This window comes from Peromyscus maniculatus, chromosome 20 (assembly GCF_049852395.1).
Source record: "Peromyscus maniculatus bairdii isolate BWxNUB_F1_BW_parent chromosome 20, HU_Pman_BW_mat_3.1, whole genome shotgun sequence".
NCBI lineage: Eukaryota > Metazoa > Chordata > Mammalia > Rodentia > Cricetidae > Peromyscus > Peromyscus maniculatus.
Genome location: NC_134871.1, coordinates 41217419 through 41242963, shown reverse-complemented (window position 1 = coordinate 41242963; position 25545 = coordinate 41217419). Strand labels below are relative to the sequence as shown.

Sequence of the window (25545 nt, the reverse complement as noted above, 5' to 3'; positions counted from 1 at the left end):
GGCAAGTTTTTCTGCTTCTCTGCCATTTCCCCTTTGTTTTCCTGGCACATGTCCCCCACCATTCTTGGGCTGGTCACTATTTTCTCCATCCTCATTTCCCCCTTTGGTTCACTGATTCCTAACCCAGCCTGTACTTCTAAGTATCTGCTGTATATCAACTTCGCTCCGGAGATGTACAACTTGAATAGCCAGAACCTGTCACTTAAGGACCCTCATGCTAGTGGGACAGGAAGAGACTCAGGCAGAGAGAATGTTTTTTTTTTCTTTTTCTTTTTCTATCACTCTTGATTCTCTTGGTATCCAGACATGCCAGACCAAAAGATGAGAAATGACAGCCACTGGTAAGGCACTTCCTCACACTGCTCATAACATGGAGTGCCATATGTATGAAGCTGTGCAGGAGAGTCCTAGAGTGATCCAGGGCAGGCATGGCTAAGAGCCTTTATTGTGGTTTTCAGTGAAGGCACAATGAGGAAGGAAGGCTGTGTAGCAGCTGAAGACTGGACTATTGGAAATGTTTCAGCACTTTCTGGGTGATGGGGTGCCCCTCTATTTACTAGGGTCTTGTCCTAGAGCAATTTGGCCCAGGGATATTATAAAGGTCCACACGCCAAGAACCTGCTGAAAGGCAGTAAATGGAGACCTGAACCAGGGATTGGTTGGTTTGCACTGCAAAATCTTGTCCTCAGGAACCTAGTTGGCTATGTTTAGGGATTAGCTTAGTCTGGGAGGGGCAGCCCCTTTGTACATCCCCAAAGCCTCCTGATGTCAAACCATCAGTTGAAAATAATCAATAGAGAAGACGAGTGCAGTGCTGTGCATTGAGTATTGGCTCTTGGGAGCCCCCGAGAGAGCTCCTGCACAGACCTGCAGAGTCAGAGTTGATTCCACGGTGGGAGGCAAAGACCCGAAGGGGAAGCCAGGGTGGAGGGAAGGCTGACACATGTGCTAGCTCCTGCTGTTGTCAAACCCTGCTGGAGAATTCACACATCACTGCATCTAGTCTTGTTGACTGCCTTCCAGTGGAGTGTACCTTCTCCTGAGTCAAAGGTGTCCCTGGCCTCAGTGAGTTGAGTAGCTTGTGGCTGAGTCCACCATGTGGTGTGAAAACGTGAGAAACCCCAGGGAAGTTGTTATCTTCCAAGATTCTCTTTGGGACTTTATTTCATTTGCTGGGTTTTTTTTTTCCCTTCAGTTTTTTTTTTGAGTACTTTCTTTGCACTACATGTTTATAGCTAAAAGTTTTCCATAAATTAGAAACTGTGTATAATTGTACAGATCGCTACCTAAGTAGATAAAGAATGCATAACCGTGTTGGCTCAGACAACTCAAATAACAACTACTTTATAAATTCATGACACTGGTATATTTTTAGAAATGATTTAGTGTGTGTGTGTGTGTGTGTGTGTGTGTGTGTGTGTGTGTGTGTGTACATATGTGTACCCCTGTAGGCCAGAAGAGGGTGTCAGACCCTTTGGAGCTGGAGTTCCTGGTGATTGTGGGTGTTGGGAACCAAACCCAGGTCCTCTGGATGAGCAGCAAGCAGTCTTAACCACGGAGCCCTCTCACAGCCCTGTATCACACCTTTCAATGTGCGAGTTTGTACAGTTCTCGTGTTAATTTTATTTACAAATATTTGAGCCAGCTTTTGTTAAACCGAAAGTGGAGTCTGTCTTTTCATCCCTAAATTGTGAACAGGTGTAAAGCTTTTTAAACGTTAATCTTAAAATTTCAACGAATGGTAGACTTTTGCTTTCTAATCAGGCAGTCTTCAATCAAAAACCCGAGTAGGAACGTAGAAATTTACCCACTGAGTTAGGGCTGCACCAAGTACTGCATGTGCTCCCTGTATACCACCTACAGTGATGGAATTGCATGCCATATTTTAATTATCCCAAAGTCTCACAGGTGCTTTTAGGAAATGGGAACATTAAACACTGCCAATGTTTAAAGGAAGCAATGTAAACCCAAGTTCATTGGCACTGCCTAGGAAGTTGCTCTTGAGTTTAGCAAGTTGGTAGCATGCTGTCTGTGACAATCCCATGCTTAGATGTTTGTCCCTTTCTGATACCAGTTGCAATAGGAACTGCCACCTGAAGCAGTTTAGCTTTGCCACAATTTCCAATTTTGTTCAGGTGTTCAGAAAACAGTAGGCTCTGAGTCCAACACACACATCCATGCAGGAATCTTCTCCCATGAGGACAATAGAAGTCTGTGTGGGACCTGAACACATCTACATGCTTGTGCAAAGGGGATGATACCTGGTACTGTGTAAGGAATAAAAACCACTGGATGGGAGGAGACACAGCCAGAGGACAGGCTGGTTTGAGAGCTGGGTAGGCTCGTAGAACTCTGCAGAAATTCCCTGAGATGGGCCGTGATCACAGTTACACCTCAGGGGGGAAACACAAATTATAAGTACCTTTCTCTCAAAAGTGTCCCAGCTGCACATGGAATTAACTTGATTGCTGTATTAATTCCTGCAGGCAATTTTCATGTGACTTTGAGTTCTCTCCTACTTTCTAAATGTGCCATAGTTGGAACTACTGTGGTAGAAGTCATTATTTGCTATTTCTTTATTAATAATAATTAGATTAATTGGCTATTTATATGTCATCATTGTATCTACTAATTACATCAGATAGATGTTTAGTCACTGTATAGGGATTAAATGTTGCTTCATTAATAATTAGTGAACTGATTAGTTAATTAATATGGAGAGTAATTGCTTTGTTGTTTTCATTAGTGATAATACAAACAGGCATGCATTTTGTCAACATTTATATCTATTGGCTAATGTGTTGCTTGTTAATAGTCTGATTAATTTGGCTGGATGTTTTCATTAATGTTTAAAAGAAAAAATAGCACGCGCACGCGCGCGCACGCACACACACACACACACACACACACACACACACACACCACACGACGTCCACAGATAATGATGTATTACCCTTATGCTTTATTTTGGGAGATAAAGGTTCTGAAGGTAAAGTCCATTGAGGTAGCATGAGGCCATCTATAATTTTATCTAGGGCATCCAAAGTCCTAGACATCTTATCTTTTTATTTTGCAGTAATGTGGAATTGTGCATATCAAGCAGACACTATACCACTAAGCTATGTTCCCAGCTTCAAGCCTTAAATGTCCACATAAATTCCAACCTGCTCTTCTCTTGGCCCAGAGAAGATGAGTTTCTTGACTGCAGTGTCCGGGGAAGCTGCAGACATGGAAGGGTCTTGCATCTCATCCTCCATCTTCCGTTAGCCACATTCCTTTCTCAGGACACTCATACCTTTCCTGTAACAAAGGGAAAAGGTAGTGGAGCATCCTGGTTTTTAAAGGTATTTCTTTTGAGAGGGCACGTAGGGAGAATAAGGCGCTTCCTTGCCCTATGAGAACCCACATGCCAGTTAGGTAGCTGTGGAAAAAAATGAAAGACAACAACGGGAGGCTGAATAGAAAGAGGATCCAGAGGCAAGACGACAGCTGTTCATGCAAATCTGCTGTCACCTGTAAACATCTCTACCATCAGAAGACAGTGAAGGCCAGCGGAACACGTCCCTGGGGCAGGCTGAATGCTGCTTTGCATTGCCTCATACCCTACCCCCCACCCCCCAGCTAGACTTGCAAGATGCTCTATGTAAATTGGAATGGATGCTGAAGGCTGTGTGATGCCTCCTGGGAACAGTTTCCAAGCTTTCTAACAACTGTCTCCAGCTGCTTTCAGCCTCTTTCTTCTGCACGGCTGTTGCAGTGGGTGGGTTTAATTCACAAGGATGTCCCTAGCTGTCCTGTGCTTACAGCCTCAAACCTTCGCGAAGCCCCAACTGTGTGCATGGCAGAGAACCGGGTGCTGAGGGTTTGGACCCAGAGTTCCCAAAGATGTATTTCCACTCTAGATTCTCTCTCAGCCACAGAATGAGGCTGCAAGAAGGGCAAGAGGCTGGTTTCTTTAGCAGGACTTTGGCAGGCCAGACTGGAGTACAGGGTTGGGAGTTGCGTTGGACCACAGTGTTCTGCTCTCTTCCAACACCAGCCCTGTGGACTCCCAGTTGATTTAACTCCCCCCTCACTCCCTTCTTTGCAGCTTGGGTTGGAAAGGTCTGCCTCACTTCATCAGTGTGGGGGCTAAAGCGAGGTAGAGCAGGTGTACAAACTCTGGACAGTGTAAACGCCAAATGGAGTGCTCCGCTCTGGCGGCTGCAGGCTTCTGCCTCCTTTCCTATGTCTCCCAAGCATCGTGTGCCTCCTCTCTGTCCTGTTAATGCATACAGCGACAGGGATAAGGCTAGACCGGGGGTGGCTGTAGATGGAGTTGGTAACATGGTGAAATGATCCTGTACTAGAGGCATCAGGACCACATGGCATCACACCTGTTCCCGGCCTTTAGCACCTGATCCTAAATGGGAGTCTAAACGGGGAGCTCTTGTGCCTATGTGTATGACCTCTAATTCAGGTGGCTCTGAACCAGTTGGACCCTTCAGAAGGCATATACCTCTCCCACCCCCCACCCCCCGGAGAAGATAGCTGTGTGACCTGTAGCATGGTCCTTCAACTCTCTGGGCTTATTTCTTGGTTGTCACACACTAAAGGTTTCGTTTTGACTAGGGAGTCACCAAAGATCATCAGCTCTGGAATGCTGGGAGCCAGGGCATCAGCAATAGCAGCAGAGCAAGGATGTTTGCAGAAAGGAGCAGCGGGGGTGGGGTGGGGTGGGGTGGGGGTGGGGGGAGGAGGAGAAGAAGGTCAGAGAAGTAATGGGCTGGCTGGCCAGGAGGCCCGATGTCTGAGAGAAGTGTTTTAGAAGGCACAGACTATTGCAGAGCCATCTGCATGGCCAGGTATGTAAGGAGGGAAGAAAGAGAAATGTACCCACGGCCAGCCGGGTAGGGTCTGTCTAGGTAAGCCCGCTGTTGACCTCCATTGTTGGGTGCTGCGAGGCCGGCGTGATCCTCTGCAGGGATGGTGGGTGCAGGGCCCGGCATGTGCATTCATGGGCCTGATGGTTTCTGCAGGCCCCTTAATACGCAGAGAGGGGAACAGAGTCGATCAAGAGCAACACATGGCGCGGTGCTGTGGACTGGATGATGTGGTGAGGTGGGCAGCCACCCTTTGATGCCTTCCTTCACCAGCCCCTGTCCTACCAGGACAGCTTAATCCCTACTGAGGGCATTTCCTGGCTTGCTGTGGAAAAGACAGCTGCCTTCCCTGGTTGCCCTGACTCAGTGCCAACATCTCAGACAGGACAGATGCTGTCCCAACGCCCTATTTGGTGAATGCTTTTGTGTATGATCGTTTGACTCACAGGAGCCACCCAGAGCCTGTAAATGGAACAGTTCGTGACGGTGACCAATATGCCATTCTTTGGTTTTTGTCGCCCTCCAGTGTCCATGTCATATTATTGTTCTCTGAATGCAAAACGGCCCCTTAAAAGTATTCCTTCCAGGTGACATTTGTCATTTTCTGAGTGCCTGCTCCTTGCCAGGGCCTGGGTTGGTTTCTTGGTGAGATGCAGAGGAAACAAGAATGTATGATGCCTGAGTAGCCGAAGGTAAGATTAGAAGTTACCCTGGCCTTGGCCACAGAGGAGACCCAGGCAACAGGAGCCATCTCAGAAGAGGGGGGGTGACTTATGAAGAAGAGAGGTGGGAGTGGGAGAGGACACATCCAGAGAGGGGCTTGTCCAGAGGGTGACCTAGGCAAGCACATGACTTAGTGCCTTCTATTGCGCCTAGAAGGTGTGTGTATGGGGGGGGCGGGGCTGGCAGAGGCTGTAAATACTTCTGGAAGAATACAAAATGCCAGGCCAAAAAAAAAAAAAAAAAAAAAAGGCAAGGACGGGCCGCCACCAGAACCCAGAACACGAGCCCTGCAGAGTCTTCGTCTACCATGTGCCTGAATGTTCTCAGAGAAGCAGTCACTTGGCAGGACTGTCACGAACCTACAGATAAGGAACGATCCCCACTCCCTCTCATGGCCCTATCATTGCATAGTGACCCAGCACATGTCTCTGCCCTTGGTGGCCTCCACATGCCATCTAAAAATCTAAAAATCTACATGGCTGACATATGTCTTTTTAACCCCCCCCCCCCCCAGTTACTCCTAAGGTAAAATCTCAGCTCTTCACACTGGCATCTCAAGGCCTGCTGTGGGAGCACCCTGTCCTCTTATGGAGCTGTTGGCTGTTGTACAAAGCGGACTCTACTGGCCTTCATGCAGCTGGTTCCGACCTGCTGTCGTGTGTCTAGCCTGTTGGTCATTTCTTCTGCCCAGGGCTCAGGGGCCTCCTCCGAGCCTCTTGCCTCAGCCTTCCATGTCCATAGGTTACCTCCTACTCTGCTCACAGGTTCCTCTCCACACCCCACCCCTCCCCACCTCATGATCATGGACACATGAGCCCTGCCTTCTTATCAGATAATACTTACCATTTCCCCTGCCTTTACAGGACCCAAAAGTATCAGCATGGGTAATGGGTAATTGGGATTGTACACATCTCTGGATGTATACACCCCTGTGCACTGTACACAGACAGTGCACATCCCTACTCCTGGCCAGACTGGTCCCCATGGAGTGGGGGTGTGCAGGGGAGAGGTCTAGATGAACCTAGGAATTCAGCAGACGATGGCCGAAGACCTACAGTCTGTTCTGTGATGCTGACACTGACATCAGCTGTGGCATGTGTTTGGTGACTTAAGAGTACTCTGGGAGAGTCTTGTGCATGCATGTACGTATGTGTGTGTGGTCTCCTTAAATGTTCCCATAATTTAACCATAAAACAGCATCCTAGGTCATAAATCAGGTTTCTTCTAGTTTGGTTTCTTGTTGCTGTGATAAAACACTGGCTAAAAATAAGGTGTAGAGGAAAGAGTTTATTTGTCTTATGTGTCATAGTCCATCATTGAGCAAAGCCAGTGAGGCCCAATCTCAAGGCAGGAACTGAAGCTAAGACCATGGAGCTACTTACAGGCTTGCTTTTCACTGGCTTGCTTTTCACTAGCTTGCTCAGCTATCTCTCATATATAGCCCAGGCTCACCTGCTATATATATGTGACATTGCTCACAGTGGTCTGGGCCTCCCTCACATGAATCGGCCATCAAGATAATGCCCCCACAGACCAGTCTGAGGGAGGCAGTTCTTCAGTTGAGGTCCCCTCTTCCCAGATGACCCTTGTTTGTGCTAAATTGCCCCAAGCTAACCAGTGTACATGTAGTTGGTCCTTTTTACTCTTTTGGGGGTCTGCCACCCAGCTCCCAAATAAATATATGGAGACTTATTTTTACTTACGAATGCCTGGCCTTAGCTTGGCTTGTTTCTAGCCAGGTTTTCTAACTTAAAATTAACCTGTTTTACTTCTTCTATGTTTTGCCTCTGGCTTTTTACCTTTCTTTATTCCCTATGTTTTTCTTCCCTTCTTACTCTGTGGCTGGCTGGGTGACTGGGTGGCTGGCCCCTGGTGTCCTCCTCTCCTTCTCATTTTCTTGCTCCTCCGTTTTCTTCTCCTATTTATTCTCTCTGCCCGGCAGCTCCACCCATTTCTCTCTCCTGCCGAGCTTTTGGCCATTCAGGTGTTTTAGACAGGCCAAGTAACACAGCTTCACAGAGTTAAACAAATGCAACGTAAAAGAATGCAACTCATTTTTGCATCAATACACTAATACCCCCCACAATACATCAAATAGGACATTTGTTAGTAATTTGCAAATTTCGCTTCACATTTTCCCCTTTATCACTTTTTTCTCTCTTCTTGAAATTCGGCAAGGCTGATGAAACTGAAGTCCTCCCATCCTGCCACACTGCCTACCCTTTTCTCTCTCCAACAGCAGTTTGTCCCAGGTAGTTTCTCTGTGTACTTTTATAACCACACCCTCTCTCTATATAGGGCCCGCCTGGACCACCCGGTGTTCCAGGGCTCCCTGGACCTGGAGGACCTCCGGTAAGCCTGGCTTGACTTTCTCTCAAAGAGGACCTTGGATAGCATTTTCAAGGGCCGGGAAAGGCCCTTTTCTGCCCAAGTCCAGGATAAAGCCACAGATAGGAAGACCCTGAATGCAGATACCTCTCAGGCTCATGGATCCAGTGGTTATAAGTGGCATACAAGCCAACCTAACATTTGGTACCTTCCTGTAACGTGGCATGGGAGGTGTCTTATGCTGGACCACTATTCAAGTGTACATAGCTGTTTGTGGTCTGGCCTCAGAAAACAGGGCAGTAGTTGTTAACATCCTTCCTTCTCATCCTTTAAGAGCTAGCTGGGAAACTGTCCTCATAGCAGGTACTGGGCAAGGTAGACCCTCCAGTGGGCAGAGGGAGGTGAGTCCTGACAAGCATTTGGCCATGGGTGGACACGGCAGTATTCTTAGCTGCAGAGCAGACAAGCTGTGAAGTCACTCAACAATTGTGAATATAGGACAATTCTATGGTTTACAATGGCTGGCAGGGAGGGTGGTAGACACCCTGAGGTACTCTCCTTAGGGCCAGCGAGGCCCGATCTTGTGCCAGGGATGGCATCAAGACAAGACTCTAGAATCAAATAGACTAACAGTTTTTATATTTTTCCTTTCTCCAGGGTTTACCTGGAGAGCTGGGCTTCCCCGGAAAACCTGGGCCCTCTGGTCACATGGTGAGTTGTTTTATCTTATCTTCTGCCTGTCCCCTTACAGTGTCCCATGTCAGGAATAGGCAGACATTTGTCCCTAGCTGCGGGACTCTCTCTCTCCCAGAGCTGGTGACACCCTCAGAAGCCCCTTCCTTTAGCATGGAGCTTGAGGCCAGTATAGGCTGGTTCTCCCTTCTCTCCTGCTGTCTCCTGGGACTGCCTCCCACCAGCCCAGGCTACCCTTGTTCTTATTTCCAAAGGCACATCCATAAGTCCCTCCACTAAAATGTAACAACTTGTTCTTAAGGGCTACCCAAAGGGTCACTACCCCATCCTTTTATTTCCTGACCATGTTTCCCACTTATACAAGGGAAAGACCCTAGCAATTTAAGAGCCTTCTAGTTTCTTCTAAGACCTAGGAAATCAGCTGGCTTTAATGTTACAGGATAGCTATGCAGCTAAAGGTAGATATGTTACCTTGATACTTGGGTACAAGACTCTTTATAGACACACTGGTGGAGTGGCCTAAGAATACTTTCTCACCCCAAATCCAGGTACTGCACTGACTCAATGCCCTACAACTTGAGGAGCCTACTTTGAGGGATTTATTTACCACAAGCTTCTTGTGGAGCTGCTGGGTAAAAAGGCCAGGGCACGGATGAAGGCTCTGGATGCTGCAGAATGTGCATCACACAGCAGCTCTCTCCATTCTATGTGGGTCATAGAGCCCTTTGTGGACATAGCTATAAGACATGGGAGATAGGACCAGAGGTTAAAGCCATCCCAGCTAAGGCACAAGCCAGTGTGAATGGATGAGTGTGAATTCATGCTCAGGTGACCTGCGGGAATGTGACCTGCAGGAACACCTGGTTAATGCATAGGTCCCAAGAGACATTTTTTAAGCACAGTCAACTGCAGTGTCACCAGTGAGGATACAAGTGGCAGTGAGTTGATTTGAAAGTGTGCTTATCAGTCAGGGCATGATGGGATACATTCGTAATTCCAGGACTGGAGTGGTTCAGACAGGAGAGTTACCGAGTTCTAAGTTATCCTGAGCTATACAGCTAGACTCTACCTTGAATAGAACAGAAAACAAAGTGTTCAGATGAGCATGGACCATCAGAAGAGGGAAGGGACTGTGGGGACAGCATTTTTAGAAAAGATAGGACTGTTTTATCAAGATGAGGCTGTGGCTCAGCTCTGGCTTTGGACTTTGATTTTTCTGGTTCATTGCCATGATTCCATTGCTGTTAGTGACTCCTTCTCCTGTGGCTGTGGTACTCTGCAGACCTACTCTGGGCAGGGGGCTCTCGCCTTTTGCTTACTGCCACCTTCCAGAGCTGCGGACACACAGATAGAGGATTCTTTAATCAGATGGCAGAACATTCTCATTTAGAAGAGCAAGCAGGATCATTAAAGAAAAGCCATGAAAATTTAAGGTAGACATGTAGTACATACTTATAATCTCAGCATGTAGTAGTCTGAGGTAGGAGGTTTGCTGTGTGTTCAAGGCTAGGCTGGACGACATAATGAGTACCAGGCTAGCTAGGGCTACATGGTGAGACCCCCTCTTTTTTCAAAGATCAAAAACAAACAAGAAGTTGACTTAATAGTACTAATAGATACTAAGAAATAGCCCCTAAAGTGGTCTGTGAAGGAACTCGTTTCCCATCTGTCCTCATGACGGAGTGTGTGTGCTGAAGATGCACGGAAATGATAACACATCTTAGGTGTAGTGGGGGGAACTCACGGTTTTATCCAGGAGCCTCTGTGACTCCAAGGAGGCCACTCCACCTTGGGATTCCTTGTCTTCTCGTCTGCCCCCACAGCTGGGGTAGCATCTTCGGGTTGGGGTGGAGTAAAATCAGAAGATACAGCATGAAACTCCTCAGCTAGGATGCCAGCTGTGATGGAGGCTGCCATGACTTCCCATGGCTTGGGATTGGCTTCTTTGAAGGACAGGACGAAGGGAAGACCTTGGTGGGAAGAAAGAGATGTGTAACCAAGAAATTTAGGAGCAGAGTACAGGATCAATGTGGATGGTGCTACCTTGTCTACAGGGCCTCTTAGAAGCCAAGATTAGGAATAGAGTCCTTTCCTTCCCCCTCATTTATCTGCATATATAGTAAATGAGCCAGGGCATGGACCAGAGGGTAATAACTGTGTAGTCCTGGCAAAATGTGAGGAAAACCTGGCTGGCAGAGATGGGTGCTTCTTGAAAAAAAAAAGAGATAGCTGGAGAGTGGGTGGGGCTGTGCATCCCAGTCTCACTGCAGAGTCACCTCCTGGTTTTAATCAATCCCCCACAAGTCTTCCCTAAACCCGCCTTTGTTTTCATGTGATTTCTTTCCTCTCTTGCTCCAGGGGCCACCTGGGAAGGATGGGCTGGATGGACCACCTGGCCTGCCTGGCTCCAAGGTGGGTCCACACAGGGTGGCATGAGTTTGAGAATCAAAAACCAAAGAGCAAAGGAGGTTCCTGGTAGTTGAGCTCTGAAATGAGTCGCTCGCCTGGGCTTTGGACCAAGGCTTAGTTGAAATGGCTGGGTTTACAAGGTCAGATGTAACAGGGCAACCCAGGAAGGCCCTGAAAGTATTAAAGTCAGTCTGGAGAGAAATCAGTCATGGGAGATTTCAGTTTTTATACAAGTCTCCAGCGGGGATCATTCAAACAGACCTTTGGCGGGGAGAGTCAAGAAATCAAATCTATACTTTAAATGCTTCATGTGAATACTCTTTCATTTTTATTTTTTATTTTTTTTAAAACTAGGTTTCTATTTATTTATTTATTTATTTATTTATTTATTTATTTATTTATTTATTATGTATACAGAAGAGGGCGCCAGATCTCATTACAGATGGTTGTGAGCCACCATGTGGTTGCTGGGAATTGAACTCAGGACCTCTGGAAGAGCAGTCAATGCTCTTAACCTCTGAGCCATCTCTCCAGCCTCTCTTTCATTTTTTTTTTTTTTTTTTTTTTTTTTTTTTTTTTTTGGTTTTTCAAGACAGGGTTTCTCTGTGTAGCTTTGCGCCTTTCCTGGGACTCACTTGGTAGTCCAGGCTGGCCTCGAACTCACAGAGATCCGCCTGGCTCTGCTTCCCGAGTGCTGGGATTAAAGGCGTGCGCCACCACTGCCCGGCCCCTCTTTCATTTTTAAAAAAATTTAAACATTTATGTTTTGTCTGCATGTGTGCCCTTTTTCTTTTTCTATTTTTGTTTTTTGAGATAGAGTTTCTCTGTGTAGTTTTGGTGCCTGCCCTGGATCTCGCTCTGTAGACCAGGCTGGCCTCCCGAGTGCTGGAATTGAAGGCATGCACCACCACTGCCTGGCCATAAACTTTATTCTTAAATTGTAACTGTATATCTGGTCAGATGTGCCTAGCCACAGCCCTTGAGAGGGAGCTATAGAAGAAAATTTTTAATATTTTGGTGAAGTTCATTGAACTAGACTCAGGTTTGTTCTCATAACAAATGTAGTATAAGTGTGGATATGGACACATATACATTTATTTGCTTATCTTTGTTGAGCAGAGTAATGGGTTTCAGAAAGACGTTTTTATTCAGGTGTACCATGGGCTTTGACCAGGGTCAGTCCTCCCCTCTCCCTTCTCCTCGTTACTCCCATCCCTTCCTCCAGCCTGTCTGCTTTCATCCCATATCCACACCCATGATTCTATGTGTCTAGAAAATCTAGGAACCACAAATGAGAGAAAACAATTTTTTTTTCTTTCTTTGTCTGGCCTATTTCATTTAATGCGGTGATCTAATGTTACATCTATTTTCAGCAAATGGCATAATTTCATTTTTCTTTATGGCTGAATAAAGTTGACACACTCACATACATATATTCACATTTTCCTTTTTCCATTCATCTGTTGACAAGCACCTGGGCTTGTCATAACAATTCCATAATATGACTATTGTGAATGGTACAGTATCTCTGTGGTATGTTGATTTAGAATCCCTGGGATACCACCATTTAAGGTAATTTATGTAAACATTATTTATTCCTCTCCCTGGCTAACTGAGTCCTTCCTATTTTCAAATCAAAGGGTATCGTCACACTTTCTGTAGTCTAAATCTCTCGGAAGGGAAAGAATGCCATTTGTACTCAATCAAACGTTTTAAGTAACTGAGCTAGGGAGTATGGGATATAGGATGTGCCCTGCATTTAGAGTGCCAGAAAGAATGAGAGTTCAGAATCGCCTATACACAGATGGCCCTGTTCCCGACCCATCCACATCCAGCAATGGGTGTCTTCAACCACATTAGGTCCCTTTGGTGTTGACTCTGCATTGTCTTCCCACAGGGAGCACCAGGGGACCCTGGGGAGAGTGGAGTGCCTGGAATGCCTGGACCTCGGGTATGACTCTTCCCATTCATATTATATCTGTGCCTCCAGTTGGGGTTGTGTGGCTGTATGCGTAACTTTCTTCATCTGGGTGTGTCACTGGGGGCCTCAATAGAAGTGTGAAGATGATTGGCAAAGAGCAAGTTAACTGGCTTGGCAGATCCATGGGGCTTCATTGGGATCCCCAGTCTGGACACAGCAGAACCAAGGTCACCTCTTGGGGAAAAGTGCTAGGGGATGGCGTGGTCCTGCTAGAGAGACTTGCTTGCAGAGGGGAGGCCTCAAGGAATGCTGCAGACCTGGGAAAAAGACATCACATCCACCGACTTGTTTGTCTGGCTAAGGAATAAGCAAGGAGACAGGGACAATTCACTTCCTCCTTCTCTTCCTCCCCGTATTTCTGTCTTTCTTCCCTTAGTTTTCCCTCCCACGACCTCTGGTGTCTGGGCCCATTCATAAACACAATGGCAGAGAAGTCCAGCTGGGGCACTGCAAGTTCCTCACCCACTGGGCTGCCAGCAGATGGGGCAGCATGAGGCTTGACTGGGGAAGCAGGCCACTTAGCCTATGATTGGCAGGACACTGCCGTGAAAGTGGACAGTCCAGTGCCTTGTGGCAATGGCTTTCAATCCTTGCCTGGGTTCCTCACTGTGGACTCTCCTGGTGGGCTGCAGGATCTTGCTTCCCAAAGCCTGCAGCTCAAAAAATCCCAGCCCAGTTAGGGCACAGAATAGTCAACCCAGAAGAGGGGAGAGCTATACCCTGATGTGCATTTACGCATATTGCCAACTTCTCGTTCTGAGGGACATTGTAGCCAGCCAGACTGTGTTAGGAGAACTGCCCCTCCACCCTCCATCTGCTCCACAGTGTGTGTGCTGTTTAAACACAGTGGCTGACACGCTGTCTCCCAGCTCTATAGTGTCCCCTTCCAGCCCACAATCAGGAGCAGTGTGGATCCTACATAAGCACATGCAGAATATGGAGGGGTTTAATCATTCAGCCAGTTAGAGTACAGAGTGGCCTGGACTGTAGATGGTACTGACAGGGACTGAGCCAGGGGAAAGCCTATCAGGTCACCTTGTGGATGGCCACTGATCAAATTCAGTGTGCACTTGAGTGGCGTTCAGAGTTGCCAGCCACACTGTGTCGCGTATTCTTCCTCGGCTCCACCCAGGAAGCCATTCACACAGCAGATGAGTCCATCCCAGCTGAATCCAACTGAAAACTTGAGTGGCGAAAAATTGGCACAGCTCTGTTTAGGGCAGTTTTTACGAGATGTGCTGTAAACGTGGGGGTATTGATGGGTACTGGAGGAGGCATAGAGGATTTCAGAGTGTGCTAACTCCGTATGTTGGATCATTTCATGGAACCAGACCTCCAGGCTGAGACGGATGTGTACACTAAACACGCATTGGTTTTCCTCATCCCCACTGCCTTCCTGGTCTTCCTTTCCCTCTCCTGTATCTCCCTCCTCTCTTTCCGCAATCTTTTCTTTGCCTTCCTCTCTGATAAGCCTTTACTACCAGTTAGTTTCCTTGGCCCAGCTCCGGGAAAAATCCACATCACCAACTGGTTCAATCTTTCATTCATGTGTCTACGCATCAGAAAACCACATTTCCTATGGATATGTATACTGAGGCTTTTTATTAAATAGTGTGACAGATACTAAGCATAGATTTCCTTTGAAGGAATTGGTGATTTTTAAGACCTATAGTTAGAAACCAACCTGCCATGCACCTGTTCTTGCAAGGGCCTGCTGACACAGCCTTGGGATGGGGCCCTTCTGATCCCTTCTCTCATGTCAGCCTGCCTGCTTGGTGCTAGTAGGAGATATGTCTCAATTCTTTGGTATGTTATGACAAACTACTGCAGGCTAGGTGATTTAAAAACAGTAGAAATTTGTTGTTCACAGTTCTGGAGGCTGGGAAGTTCAAGGTCCAGGTGTGGGAGGTTTGGAGGCTGCCAGACTCTTTTCTGCTTTACAGATGATCCTTATATCTCTAGATGCTATGGTGGCACCAAAGGTACAGGATAAGATGGACACTTACAGGATAGCAGTCTCTGTGTCAGAAGAGACCAGTGGGCTCACCCAAGCATTTTTTTTGTAAAGGCATGAATCCCATTCATGAAAAATCTACCGTCATGACTGATCACCTCTCAAAGGCCCCGCCCCATAGTAATTTACTGAATAGTATGTCTTAATATATACTTTTTAGGGAGAGCATTCAGACTACAGCAGAAATGTTATGGATGAGAACAAAGTTGACAAGGGACAAGAACTCGTGTGAACCTCTTCAGGGCACACTTTCTCCTAGAAACTTGGGTTCTTTAACAGAAATAGTCTCCCAGGATGCTCCCCCATTGTAACACATTTGGGAAAAGAAGAAATTCAACTCTTCCCTGCTTCTGAGCACAGGGGAGTGCCTGCTTTTATGAAAAAAATAGAACAATAACCAGGATCCCTGAGTCATAGGGACACATTCTGCCCCAGCTGCTTCTTCATTTGTGACCCAAGAGTGGGGTCTCAGGCTCCCTGATGTGTCTGAGACCTGGAGTTGGGGGCGGGGGTAGGTCCATGAGTCCTAGGTATGGGCTCCTTGATGGTTTGAATTGCAAATGCTTGGCTTCATGATGAGTAGACACAATGTGCATGAGCTCTGGACATGCCAAGAGTTGTTTTTTGTTTGAGGGGAAGCAGAAGGCAGGATGAGGGAGCGTGGAATGCCTCTCTGTAGAAATAATGAATACTTTGACTTCATGCCTCGGGGTCTCTGGGACTTAATGTTCCTTCTCAGAGAGCCCAGAGCAGTGGCTTGCAGGTACTGTGGTTGTGTGGGCCTAACTGAGGAATGACAGCCATGTTTGAAGGTGTGCACAGAAGATGATGGAGCTTTGTTACTCTGTCTACAGGGTGAAGTTGGGGAGCGGGGCCTTGCAGGTCTACCTGGTGAAAAGGTTGGTTTATTTGTTCAACTCATTCTTTTAACTAAAGAATCATCATTATACATTATATCTTAGATAAACATTTTCAACTTTAAAGAAGAATCTTGTCTTTTGAAAGTTCATTACAGTTATTGCATGCCTTCATTTGTTTGATTAGTAGGTTTCAGCGTGGCCTATGCCTCAGTAGTTGTCTTGAGCATTAGAGCCCAGTTAGGAACTTCGAGAAGATACAAGAACAGTTGAACAGGGTAGTGAGGGAGACATGCCACCCTAAGGAGGGGGCCAGGGATGTCATGAAGGATGGTGAAGGAAGGGCTGACATTGTGGCTGAGTCCTAAAAGGATGGAGAAGTCAGATACCCAGAGAGGTAGGATGAGGGTTCCTGAGAGAGGAAATGACCCAAGCAGGAAGGAGCTTGGGGTACCCTAAAACAGATTCTCTAGAATTTTCCTTTGTGCAAGGCTCTACTTTCCATGTCACTAAGCTCGAAATCTTTGAGGGGACATAAAGCATGTGACCCAGGGCCTCTTTCACAGGGAGAACCTCCCACTGTTACCTACTGGTTTTGTTCTCATAGGGGGAAGTTGGCCTTCCAGGTTCTCCGGGCTTCCCAGGAGTGCGTGGAGAGAAAGGAGACCAGGTAAGTGTGACTGCCTCTTCCCACCAGGGCTACTGGGCACTGTGATTGTGCCCAAGGAGAGAGGGCCTCTTCTGGAGTCTAAGACCTTTGGGATGAGGTGTTGATTTTGACTGGGAGAATAGAATAATTCCCAGTGTTGAGGGGGGAGAAATGAACAGAGATCAGAGTCTAGATTCCCTTAAGCAGAGATGAAAGGACTGTTGGGGAGACACCTCTGGGAAGAGCAGGGCATCTTCAGAGGAAATGAGGGATGTGAGACACCGAAGTCATGAGTCAGCTGCTTCAAGAGCCTGCTTGGAGTCAGGCTTCACTGTGGCAATGAGGCAAGGACAGTGATGAAGGATGGGGAACAGGTGTGAACGCACAGCCCCATTGCCCAAGGCCAAAGTGCCCTTACCTTGACAGGCAGTGGTTAGCATTGCTTTGGGTTCTAAGGCTTCTGAATTGTATTTTTTTTTTATTTTAGGGAGAAAAAGGTGAACTGGGACTTCCTGGGATAAAAGGTGACCAAGGTGAAAAGGTAGGAGCTGCCTGCTTTCATCCTCATCACAAACTTTCCTAGCTGATTTCCAGAGGAGAGAGGGGAAAGAGAGAGAGAGGACAGAGAGTGAGTTTTACAGGATGCATTTGTATTGCTCCAAAGCATGTTTCTGAGTAACCCTGACACACAGAAGCATTGTTACTCTGTTTTAAGGATCTGTCAACACTGACATTCTTTTTTCCCCCAAGAAAGCCTCTGGCTAGATAGGGAAGGGATCTTATGCTCTTTGGGGCAGTTTAGAATGTCATTTCTCCACCCAGGACCAGAGTAGGACCCAGAACTCACTCTGACCAGTTGTCAAAGTCCTTCAGTTTCAGTTCCTGGTGTCACAAGCTGCTGATCATGAAGGAAGGAAATTCATTCATCCACATTGACCTCCAATCCCACTGATATTTGACCAACTTCCTCCCAGTAGACTCACAGAGTGATTGCTGTGGGATGTTCTGTATGCTGTGGGTGTGTTGCTCTGATTGGTTGATAAATAAAACACTGATTGGCCCATAGCCAGGCAGGAAGTATAGGTGGGATAAACAGACAAGGAGAATTCTGGGAAGAGAAAGGCTGAGTCGAGAGATGCCAGCCTGCCGTCCAGGGAGCAGCATGTAATGGCACACAGGTAAAGCCACAGAACACATGGCAATGTACAGATTAACAGAAATGGGCTGAGTTTAAGCATAAGAGCTTGTCAGTAGTAAGCCCGAGCTAGTCAGTAGTAAGCCTGAGTTAATGGCTGGGCAGTTTTAATTAATATAAGCCTCTGTGTGTTTACTTGGGGAGTGCAAGTGGGAGAGATTTGTCCCGACTGTCGGCAGGCCAGGACACAGGAAATTTTTCAGCTACAAGTGATGGCGTGTAGAGCTGACTTCTTGGTTCCAGGGGTCAGCGATGCTTAGAGGCCTGTAGTCTCCTTTCTCCCAAAAGGTGTCTGCTCTGACATTGCACTTTCCACACTTCATTTTCAGCTTGCCTTCTGCCTTTCCCATTCCTTGACTTCAGCCATGTTGACAGCATGGCCCTGGGTGAGGCTCTGCAAGTCTGCTGATTTCTTAATGTCTAAGAAATAGCTCTCACTTCAAATGAATAAGAGATAGTTTGTCCTGGCATGAAATACGAGCAATTGTGACCTGGGAACACAGATTTAGGTCACCCCGAATACTGTGTTTCCCACGAGGTAGGGATTTCACAAAGGTTTAGTGGAAACAGAACAAAGGAGGTCAGATGTGAAGATGCTTTCCAGATACACCAGTGGAAGCATCAGATGAGGGGTTTGCAGCAGAGTGGGGGAAACTTCTGTTGCAGGCCGCAGATGTTACATGATGACACTCTTAGCTTTTGGGGTAGTGGAAGCTAGTACTGTGTGTTAATACATTTCAAAAGGTTTCCCTGACAGCCACGGATTGTTAGATCGGACACGGGTGGGAAAGGGATGGCTCCTGCAACATTCCAGCAATGAGGAATTCACAAAGTCCTCATTTGAAGTCCTCATCAGTTAATCAGCCATGGAAGGTTCTGGAAAAGATGCCGCTTCTTTCCAGGAACTTATGTTCAAACTTGGATTCTCAGAAATGCAATTTCTATTAGAGATACTCCTTTCCAGAATACAGAGGCTTAGGGAGACCACAAAGCTGTAATTGTTTTGGCAGAATTGCATGTAGGCTGCTAAAGAATCTGGGTCACGTTAGGTTCCCTAGAGATTTGGGTAATACGTGTAAAATAAGACACTAAGGTAACACTGCCCCTCTCTGACTGGGCTTTGCAAGTCCCTGCTTCAGCCTTGCCTTCCATTGATACATTCCTATTCCTGGTCCTTTTGCCCTATACTTAGCACCTTGGAACTGGGGATGGTAATTCTTCTTGTCAAGGGCGACTGAGAGCTGAAAACACACAGAGAAGCAGGATTGGAATCCAGACCTATCAATGTCAAAGTCATCTCAAACCTATGGCTTTTGTGAAGTCAAGCCTCTCACTCAAAGTTGGAGAGCCTCCCTTCTGCAACCCGCCCTACTGACCACCATTCTTCTTGTACAGATCCGGGGATGGACAAGGAGACTTCTGCCAAGGCATCCTGTGTCCTCTGCTTTAGACACCTCTTCCTGCCTCTCTCTCCATTTGCACCCATTTGTGTGTTTGTCCACAGCCCCCACAAGGAAGCGTTGGGTTTAGATCCCTTGGCTTTGTTAATGGCAGGATGATAGGGTAGGCATGATCGTCTCCAGAGCTCTAGAACATGGACTTGCCCTATGAGGAAGGAGGCAGAGAAGTCAGTCATCCCATGACTCTCGGGGAGGTGCTCCTGGAATTTCTGCCATGTCAGTCCAAGTGAAAAGCTGGGTTCTGAGTGTGAAACCGGCTGCTTGTCTGGCTGCTCGCCTGTGTTTGTGGAGCAGGGCTGAGGCTTTTGGGTCTTGGGGTCTTTATTTTTACAACACAGATGAAATCACATTAACAATAATAAATCAGACTTAGACAAATATCACATGCTTCCTCTCATATGTGGCATCTAGATTTTATAAAATGTGTATGTGGGTGACATATATGATGAGGTGAATATATATGACATTAAAGTAAAGGTAGGCTATTTGGATAAGGAAGGGAACCATCAGGAGGATGGGGTTCAGGAGCAGAGTGCACCATATATTTATTATATAAATACATGAAAATGTCATTAGGAAACCAATCATTTTGCATACATGAAAAACTGAAAATATAAATACTTTGTGGACCTACCTACAGAGATAAATCAGTTCACAAAGGTGAGATCCATAAGTTAGAATGTACTTTGTAACAGAAGAAACAAGCAAAGGAACCCTGCCTTTTTAGTGCTTATGGATATGGTAGAATTGAGTTTCAAGTTCAACTGAATCAGCTCCCAAACTTGTGCTGTTATGGTAACAGCCCTGGTATATGTAAGGATATATGCATATGAGAGGAACCTGCCTCTTCAGAGGGGCTTGGGCAGCTCTTGGGGTATCTCCAAGGGGACTAGACTTCAGTGTGGCTACTGAGCTAAAGCACATGTGTGGGAGCATTCGCTATAACAGGTCAAACACTGCCTTTGATGGCAGCAGTAGAAACAAATTCAGTATCCTCACTATTATTTCAAAATTCTAGAGTGATACATGGTACTTAGTTAACCCGTAGATACACAGGTCAGTCTAGATACTTTAAAATACATGTCTGAGATATTTTATAATTTAGAGTGTATATGTGTATCTGTCTGCCTATCCCCCCATGTCCTGGCCCACCTAACTATAATCTATCAAAGTCTGTCCAGGGAGAATAGTTCTGTTTTCTGGGGGGGATGTGTTATTATAGACCTTTTCTGGCATAAGCAGAATCGACAGGATTAAGATCATGTTTTTTTCATTTCTTCTAGGGTGAGGCTGGTCCAGCAGGGCCCCCTGGCTTACCTGGAAGTGTAAGTTACTCTGACCCTAATCTTATCCCCTCTTCTGAATTCTCAAGGTTCCCTCTACACCCACACTTGTGCATGTGTGCATGCACACACAACACACACACCCCTCACCACTTAGTTATTAATATGCTCTGATAAGTTCACCATTAGCTAGGAAGCTCTTCCTTGTTTTATTCACTTTATTCAACAAAAGCACAATTACTGTTCACCAGAATATATCATAGACACTGAGAATACATATCCATCCATACATACAGGGAAGCTGAGATTTGGGGACAAGAAGCCATTTGCTCAGGGTAGGGCCACAGTATCATAACCTAGGATTCCTCTCCCACCTTCCACAGACATTTTCAGTGTCTAGGGATTTTCAAGGCTGTCTGATGACATTCTTAGCTTTTCATTTGGTGGTCTGTTAATATATTCCAATAGATTCTTGCCTAATAGTGGGTAAAGTTTTAGGTCAGGTACAGCAGTGAACATGAATGGCTGTGAAGGGAGGAAAGACAGCAAAAGATTCTGTATTGGCAACATTCCACTTTCCCATGATCACAAAGGTCTGATCAGAACCTGTTAGCATATTTAGCGTAGATGTAGCTTTTATCTGGGATCTTTAATTTATACTAATAAATATAAGATGTCCACTTTAGTTATCAATTACCTGATTCCCAAGAATTCTGCAATGGGCCTGGTTTTGGAATTATTTTTTATTTCAATATTGCTTCTGCTTTTTGTGATTCTGTTTGGGCAGTTGACAGAGACATTGCATGTGGCTCCATTTGCAAGTCCTGGCAGGCCTGGAGGCAGATTCCCCCTCTGGCTGGAACCAGGTTTTAGCCTTTTCCCTCTACCAGCACCAGTGTCCTGGGGGAAATCAAATTTCTTGAGGGGTTTGTTCATAGGGCGGGTACCAATGTCTTTCTTTAGAATATATTCTTTCCTGCCAGGATGGCTACATTTATCTAAAAACTAGTGTTGCTTATAATGATGACAAATTACAAAATATCTACATGACTATAACTTAGGATTAAGTAAGTCGTGGAATATCCATATGACAAAACCCAATTTTATACAACATGCACATAGGCACACATATCCTTGCATACACACACTTACACAACCCCATAGACATATAAACATACACACACACACACACACACACACACACACACACACACATGCATACAAATACACTCATGCTTACCCATGAACACAAACACACTCTGCGGACTTGAAATTTTATGGATAAACACACTAAATTGAACAAGCTTAAGCAGGAAAACCAATTTGTGAATCATTGGTTGTTGAAGGATTGAGAGCAAAGGCTTCCATCCTCTGTGTGGATATCAGTTTCTGACCCTACATGGTCTTCTTCCTCACATGCCTCCAGGAAGCTCATGTCTCTGTCCTTAAAGCATGGCAGAGGCAGATCACCACCTGTCACCGGCTGGTGATCATCCCTTGGTCCATGTGATCGACTATTAATAATGTACTCAGGTTTACTATTCATATACTTCTTGCACAAAATGCTGTCCTTCCACATCTTCATAGTTGCTTGTAAACATTCACGTGGGCTCTAATGTGTGAAACAAAACATTGGTTGAGCTGGGAGGAGTCTGGAACTGGAGACTTGAAGGGAAAGAGAGGAAGCTATGTTTTATCTTTTGTGGTGGATCTTCGTTTCCTCAGCCTACTCATTTTGTCGCTCAGGCTTTGGCTCTGGACCAACCACTGGCAGGTCTCAGGCCTCACAGAGAACATGTAGGCTCCTAGAAGAAGGAAATTAAGGTGTACAAATAGGAAAAGCAGTCAAATTATCCATATTTGCTGATGATATATTTTACATAAAACATCAAGTAGGTTGCCCATACCCTAGCGGACAACTCCATACCATGTACATATGGACAGCACTAATACTCAGTAGGCCATTAAAAAAAGAGGACATGGAACTGGGAGGGAGGGACATACGATGGAGCATTTGGGGATAGTTGGAGGGAGGGAGTGGGGAATGGATGTGATCAAGATACATGGCACACATAGATTCATATTTTGAAGAATGTATAAAAAATACTAATACCCCTCCTCCCCCCCAGAAAAGACAGATATAAAAAAGGCACTTCAAGGCTGTGCTCTTTGGCTCAGTAAATCTCTTAGAGGCAGCAGGATTTTAAAAACGAAATGGAAGGCGCCTTAGATTCTGAACCTTCTAACCCGTGTGGTTTCCTTTTCAGCCATCCATGTTCACACCACACCCGAGAATGCCAGTAAGTACCAGTGAGCCCTGGATGCAGCCCTGAGCCTCAGCACATCTGCTGGTGCTGTGGGGGTGGGGGTGGGGTGGGGGGTGACCATGGCAGTTGGAGTTTTCTGGATTCCATTCTCAGTCCTTCATGCTGGGTGTAGGCAGCATCAGGGTTTCTAGAGCTTGTTCCAGCAAACGTAGGGATACATTATTACAAGAACCTGGTTCTCATGGCCAGTAGGCATTCTCGGGACATAGCTCAGGGGTCAAGAGCAAAGGCCATACTCTCTGAGTAGAATTTATTTTTGCTGTGGCCAGAACTGCTGATTGCTTTGAAATGAAGGATATCTGAGCCGCCAAAACATTCTCTGTCAATGTTGGCAGTAAAGAGATCAGCGATGGGAACACTTCAAACCCCTGAAGTTGTGTTGCTCCATAGAGACAATTTTCAGAATATTCCATTCAGGCTGCTTGGGGAGTCTTAGCTTCAGTGGCTTCCTGCAGATACTGAGACACGCAACAGAAAGGTGGAAATCAGCTCCACAGCCTGCAGACTGATGGCCCGTTTCCTCCTTCTTCCATGAAGTCCTCTGGAAAATAACTCTTTTCAGAATCTCTTTATGCAACTGGCAATACTGAGGCCAGGAAATGTTATTTTGATGACACACTACCACCACCACCACCACCACCACCACCACCACCACCACCACCACCACCACCACCACCCCACCACCCCACCACCCCACCACCCCACCACCCCACCACCCCATACCACCCTCCTCTTTTTAATACAGGGTCTCACCTTGTAACCTTGGTTGATCTGTAACTCACTGTGGAGACCAGGGTGGCTTCAAATGCAGAGATCCTCCTGCCTCTGCCTCCTGAGTGCTTGGATGAAAGGCCACCATGCCTGGCTCCTCTCCTTCTTTTGTGGTTCTTCTCTCATTATGATATATTCTGTGTTTTACAACACAGGAGAGCTGAGAGGGTGGAGTAGAAAGACATACAGTCTCCATTTCTTCAATAAGTCGATGCAACTTCAAAGACACAGATCTTGTATCTGATAGAAAGGTGTGGAGCCGGGGAACGCTGAGTCTGATGCTGAAGTTTTTGAAGAATAAGGAAGGACATTAAGCTTTGAACTTGAGACGGGGAAGGAAGTGCAGGGGGCCCATCTCCATGTCACCTGGATTTCAGGGGTTGTCAGGAGATGTCTGTCAGCTATAGCAGCTGCCTATAGTGATGTCTTCATCTGTCTTGGTGTTTCAAGGCTCATTTCCCATATACAGGCAGGCTGCCCACCTCACCACCTCCCTCCCTGCACACCTCTGCCATCTATTAATTGAACGCCTCCTTCTGAACCCTCCCATTTCCCCCTATTGGATGCACCCGAGTCTGGGGAATTAAAGCTAGTCTATAGATGCTCCATAAAGCAATGTCTAGAATATTTCACTGGAAGAGCAACTAAGGAGACAGGTGGAAGAGTGTGCTGCACTTTGTGTCTCAGTGGGGCGTCCTTCTTTCAGAATGTGTGCTTTTAAGGAAGTCAGTAGCCACTCTTAGAATCAAAGCAAGGAAATTACATCTATAGAAAAATTTCTGCATTTTGAGGCAAAGGCTTCCTCCCTTTTCCTGTTTGTCAAGAGCTGAATCTGCTCAGCAAATATCTCTCCACGTCTCCTTCAAGAAAGAGATTGACTTTGAAAGACCTCGCTCTGCATTGCGTTCATGGATGAGCTCTTCTGTACAATAAGTTAGGATCACTCTGAGGCACAGGAAGGAGAGGGAAGAGCACCAAACCCAGCCAACAGGAACATCTTTGGATGTGGTTACCATAGAAGGGATCCTGGTGTCAATGCTGAGGGGTGGAGCAATGTGCTAGAAGCATTAGATGGGGTCATTCTCGAGTCACCTGTACCATGTGTTTCTAACCCACAGGGAGAGCAAGGGCCGAAAGGAGAAAAGGGTGACCCTGGTGACCCTGGTGCTCTGGTGAGTATCTATACCCCAGATACTGCTTACCATTCCCCAAGTTCCCTGAAGACCAGGAGTCCAGGCCTAGCTGGCTCTAGGTCTGAACCCCACTGGCCACACTACACACTGGAGGATTAGTAAACTGAATATATCCTGTTTTAGTCCTCAGAACTTCGGTATTAGTTCTTCTGTGGATTTCAGATTACAACCATTGCACATCCCCGCACACAGCCCCATCTGCTCAGAACAAAGGTGCTGAGCTAGTTCACCAGCATAGTTTTCTTTCATTGCAGGGACCCCAGGGTCATCCTGGAGAATTGGGCCCTCGAGGACCCACTGGACCTCCGGTAAGAGAGCTCTTTGTCTACCTCTTAGTTCCTGGCCCATGCTGCCCCTGGTCATGTATTCCTTCCTGTCTTACTCGCCAGTCTTCTGACTTGACATTTTGTGAATTCTTACTAGGGTGTATGTGGGGGTATTGGAGACATGGGTTGTGGAATCCCCAGAACTAAGGGTCTCAGCATCTTGCAAAGTTGCCCCCCGCCCCCCAAAGCAACTACCTGGACCAGGCGCTGGGATGCTAGTTGTCCCTGCCCTTCCACTAAAAGTCAGCTGTGGCCGAGGAGAGCTCCCTTAGACTCAGAGTGTTCTGGAGACAGGTTGCCCAGGAAGCAGGGTTTCTCTCGATGTCCTGTGTATTTTGAGATGCAGGGCTTCTTCTCCCCAGCCATTGTTGGACAAGCAGGTTAATAAGATGCCTGGGACATATTAGCAATTTTATTTTATTTTTCTGGTATAGTTTGGGCTGAGAGGATATTTCCTGACAATTGTTCAGTTAT

General features: G+C 46.4%; 1 protein-coding gene across 1 annotated transcript in view; it reads left to right on the top strand.

The window, feature by feature from the left end:
• The window catches only part of Col22a1 (collagen type XXII alpha 1 chain), a 258754-nt gene that overhangs the window by 125422 nt on the left and 107787 nt on the right, over window positions 1–25545 (top strand). Inside the window, exons 24-34 of the mRNA XM_076556018.1 lie at window positions 7884–7937; window positions 8571–8624; window positions 10965–11018; window positions 12913–12966; window positions 15865–15909; window positions 16475–16537; window positions 17004–17057; window positions 20455–20496; window positions 22722–22754; window positions 24671–24724; window positions 25000–25053. Of these exons, the coding sequence (XP_076412133.1) occupies window positions 7884–7937; window positions 8571–8624; window positions 10965–11018; window positions 12913–12966; window positions 15865–15909; window positions 16475–16537; window positions 17004–17057; window positions 20455–20496; window positions 22722–22754; window positions 24671–24724; window positions 25000–25053 (561 nt within the window). The remainder of the gene's footprint in view (window positions 1–7883; window positions 7938–8570; window positions 8625–10964; window positions 11019–12912; window positions 12967–15864; window positions 15910–16474; window positions 16538–17003; window positions 17058–20454; window positions 20497–22721; window positions 22755–24670; window positions 24725–24999; window positions 25054–25545) is intronic.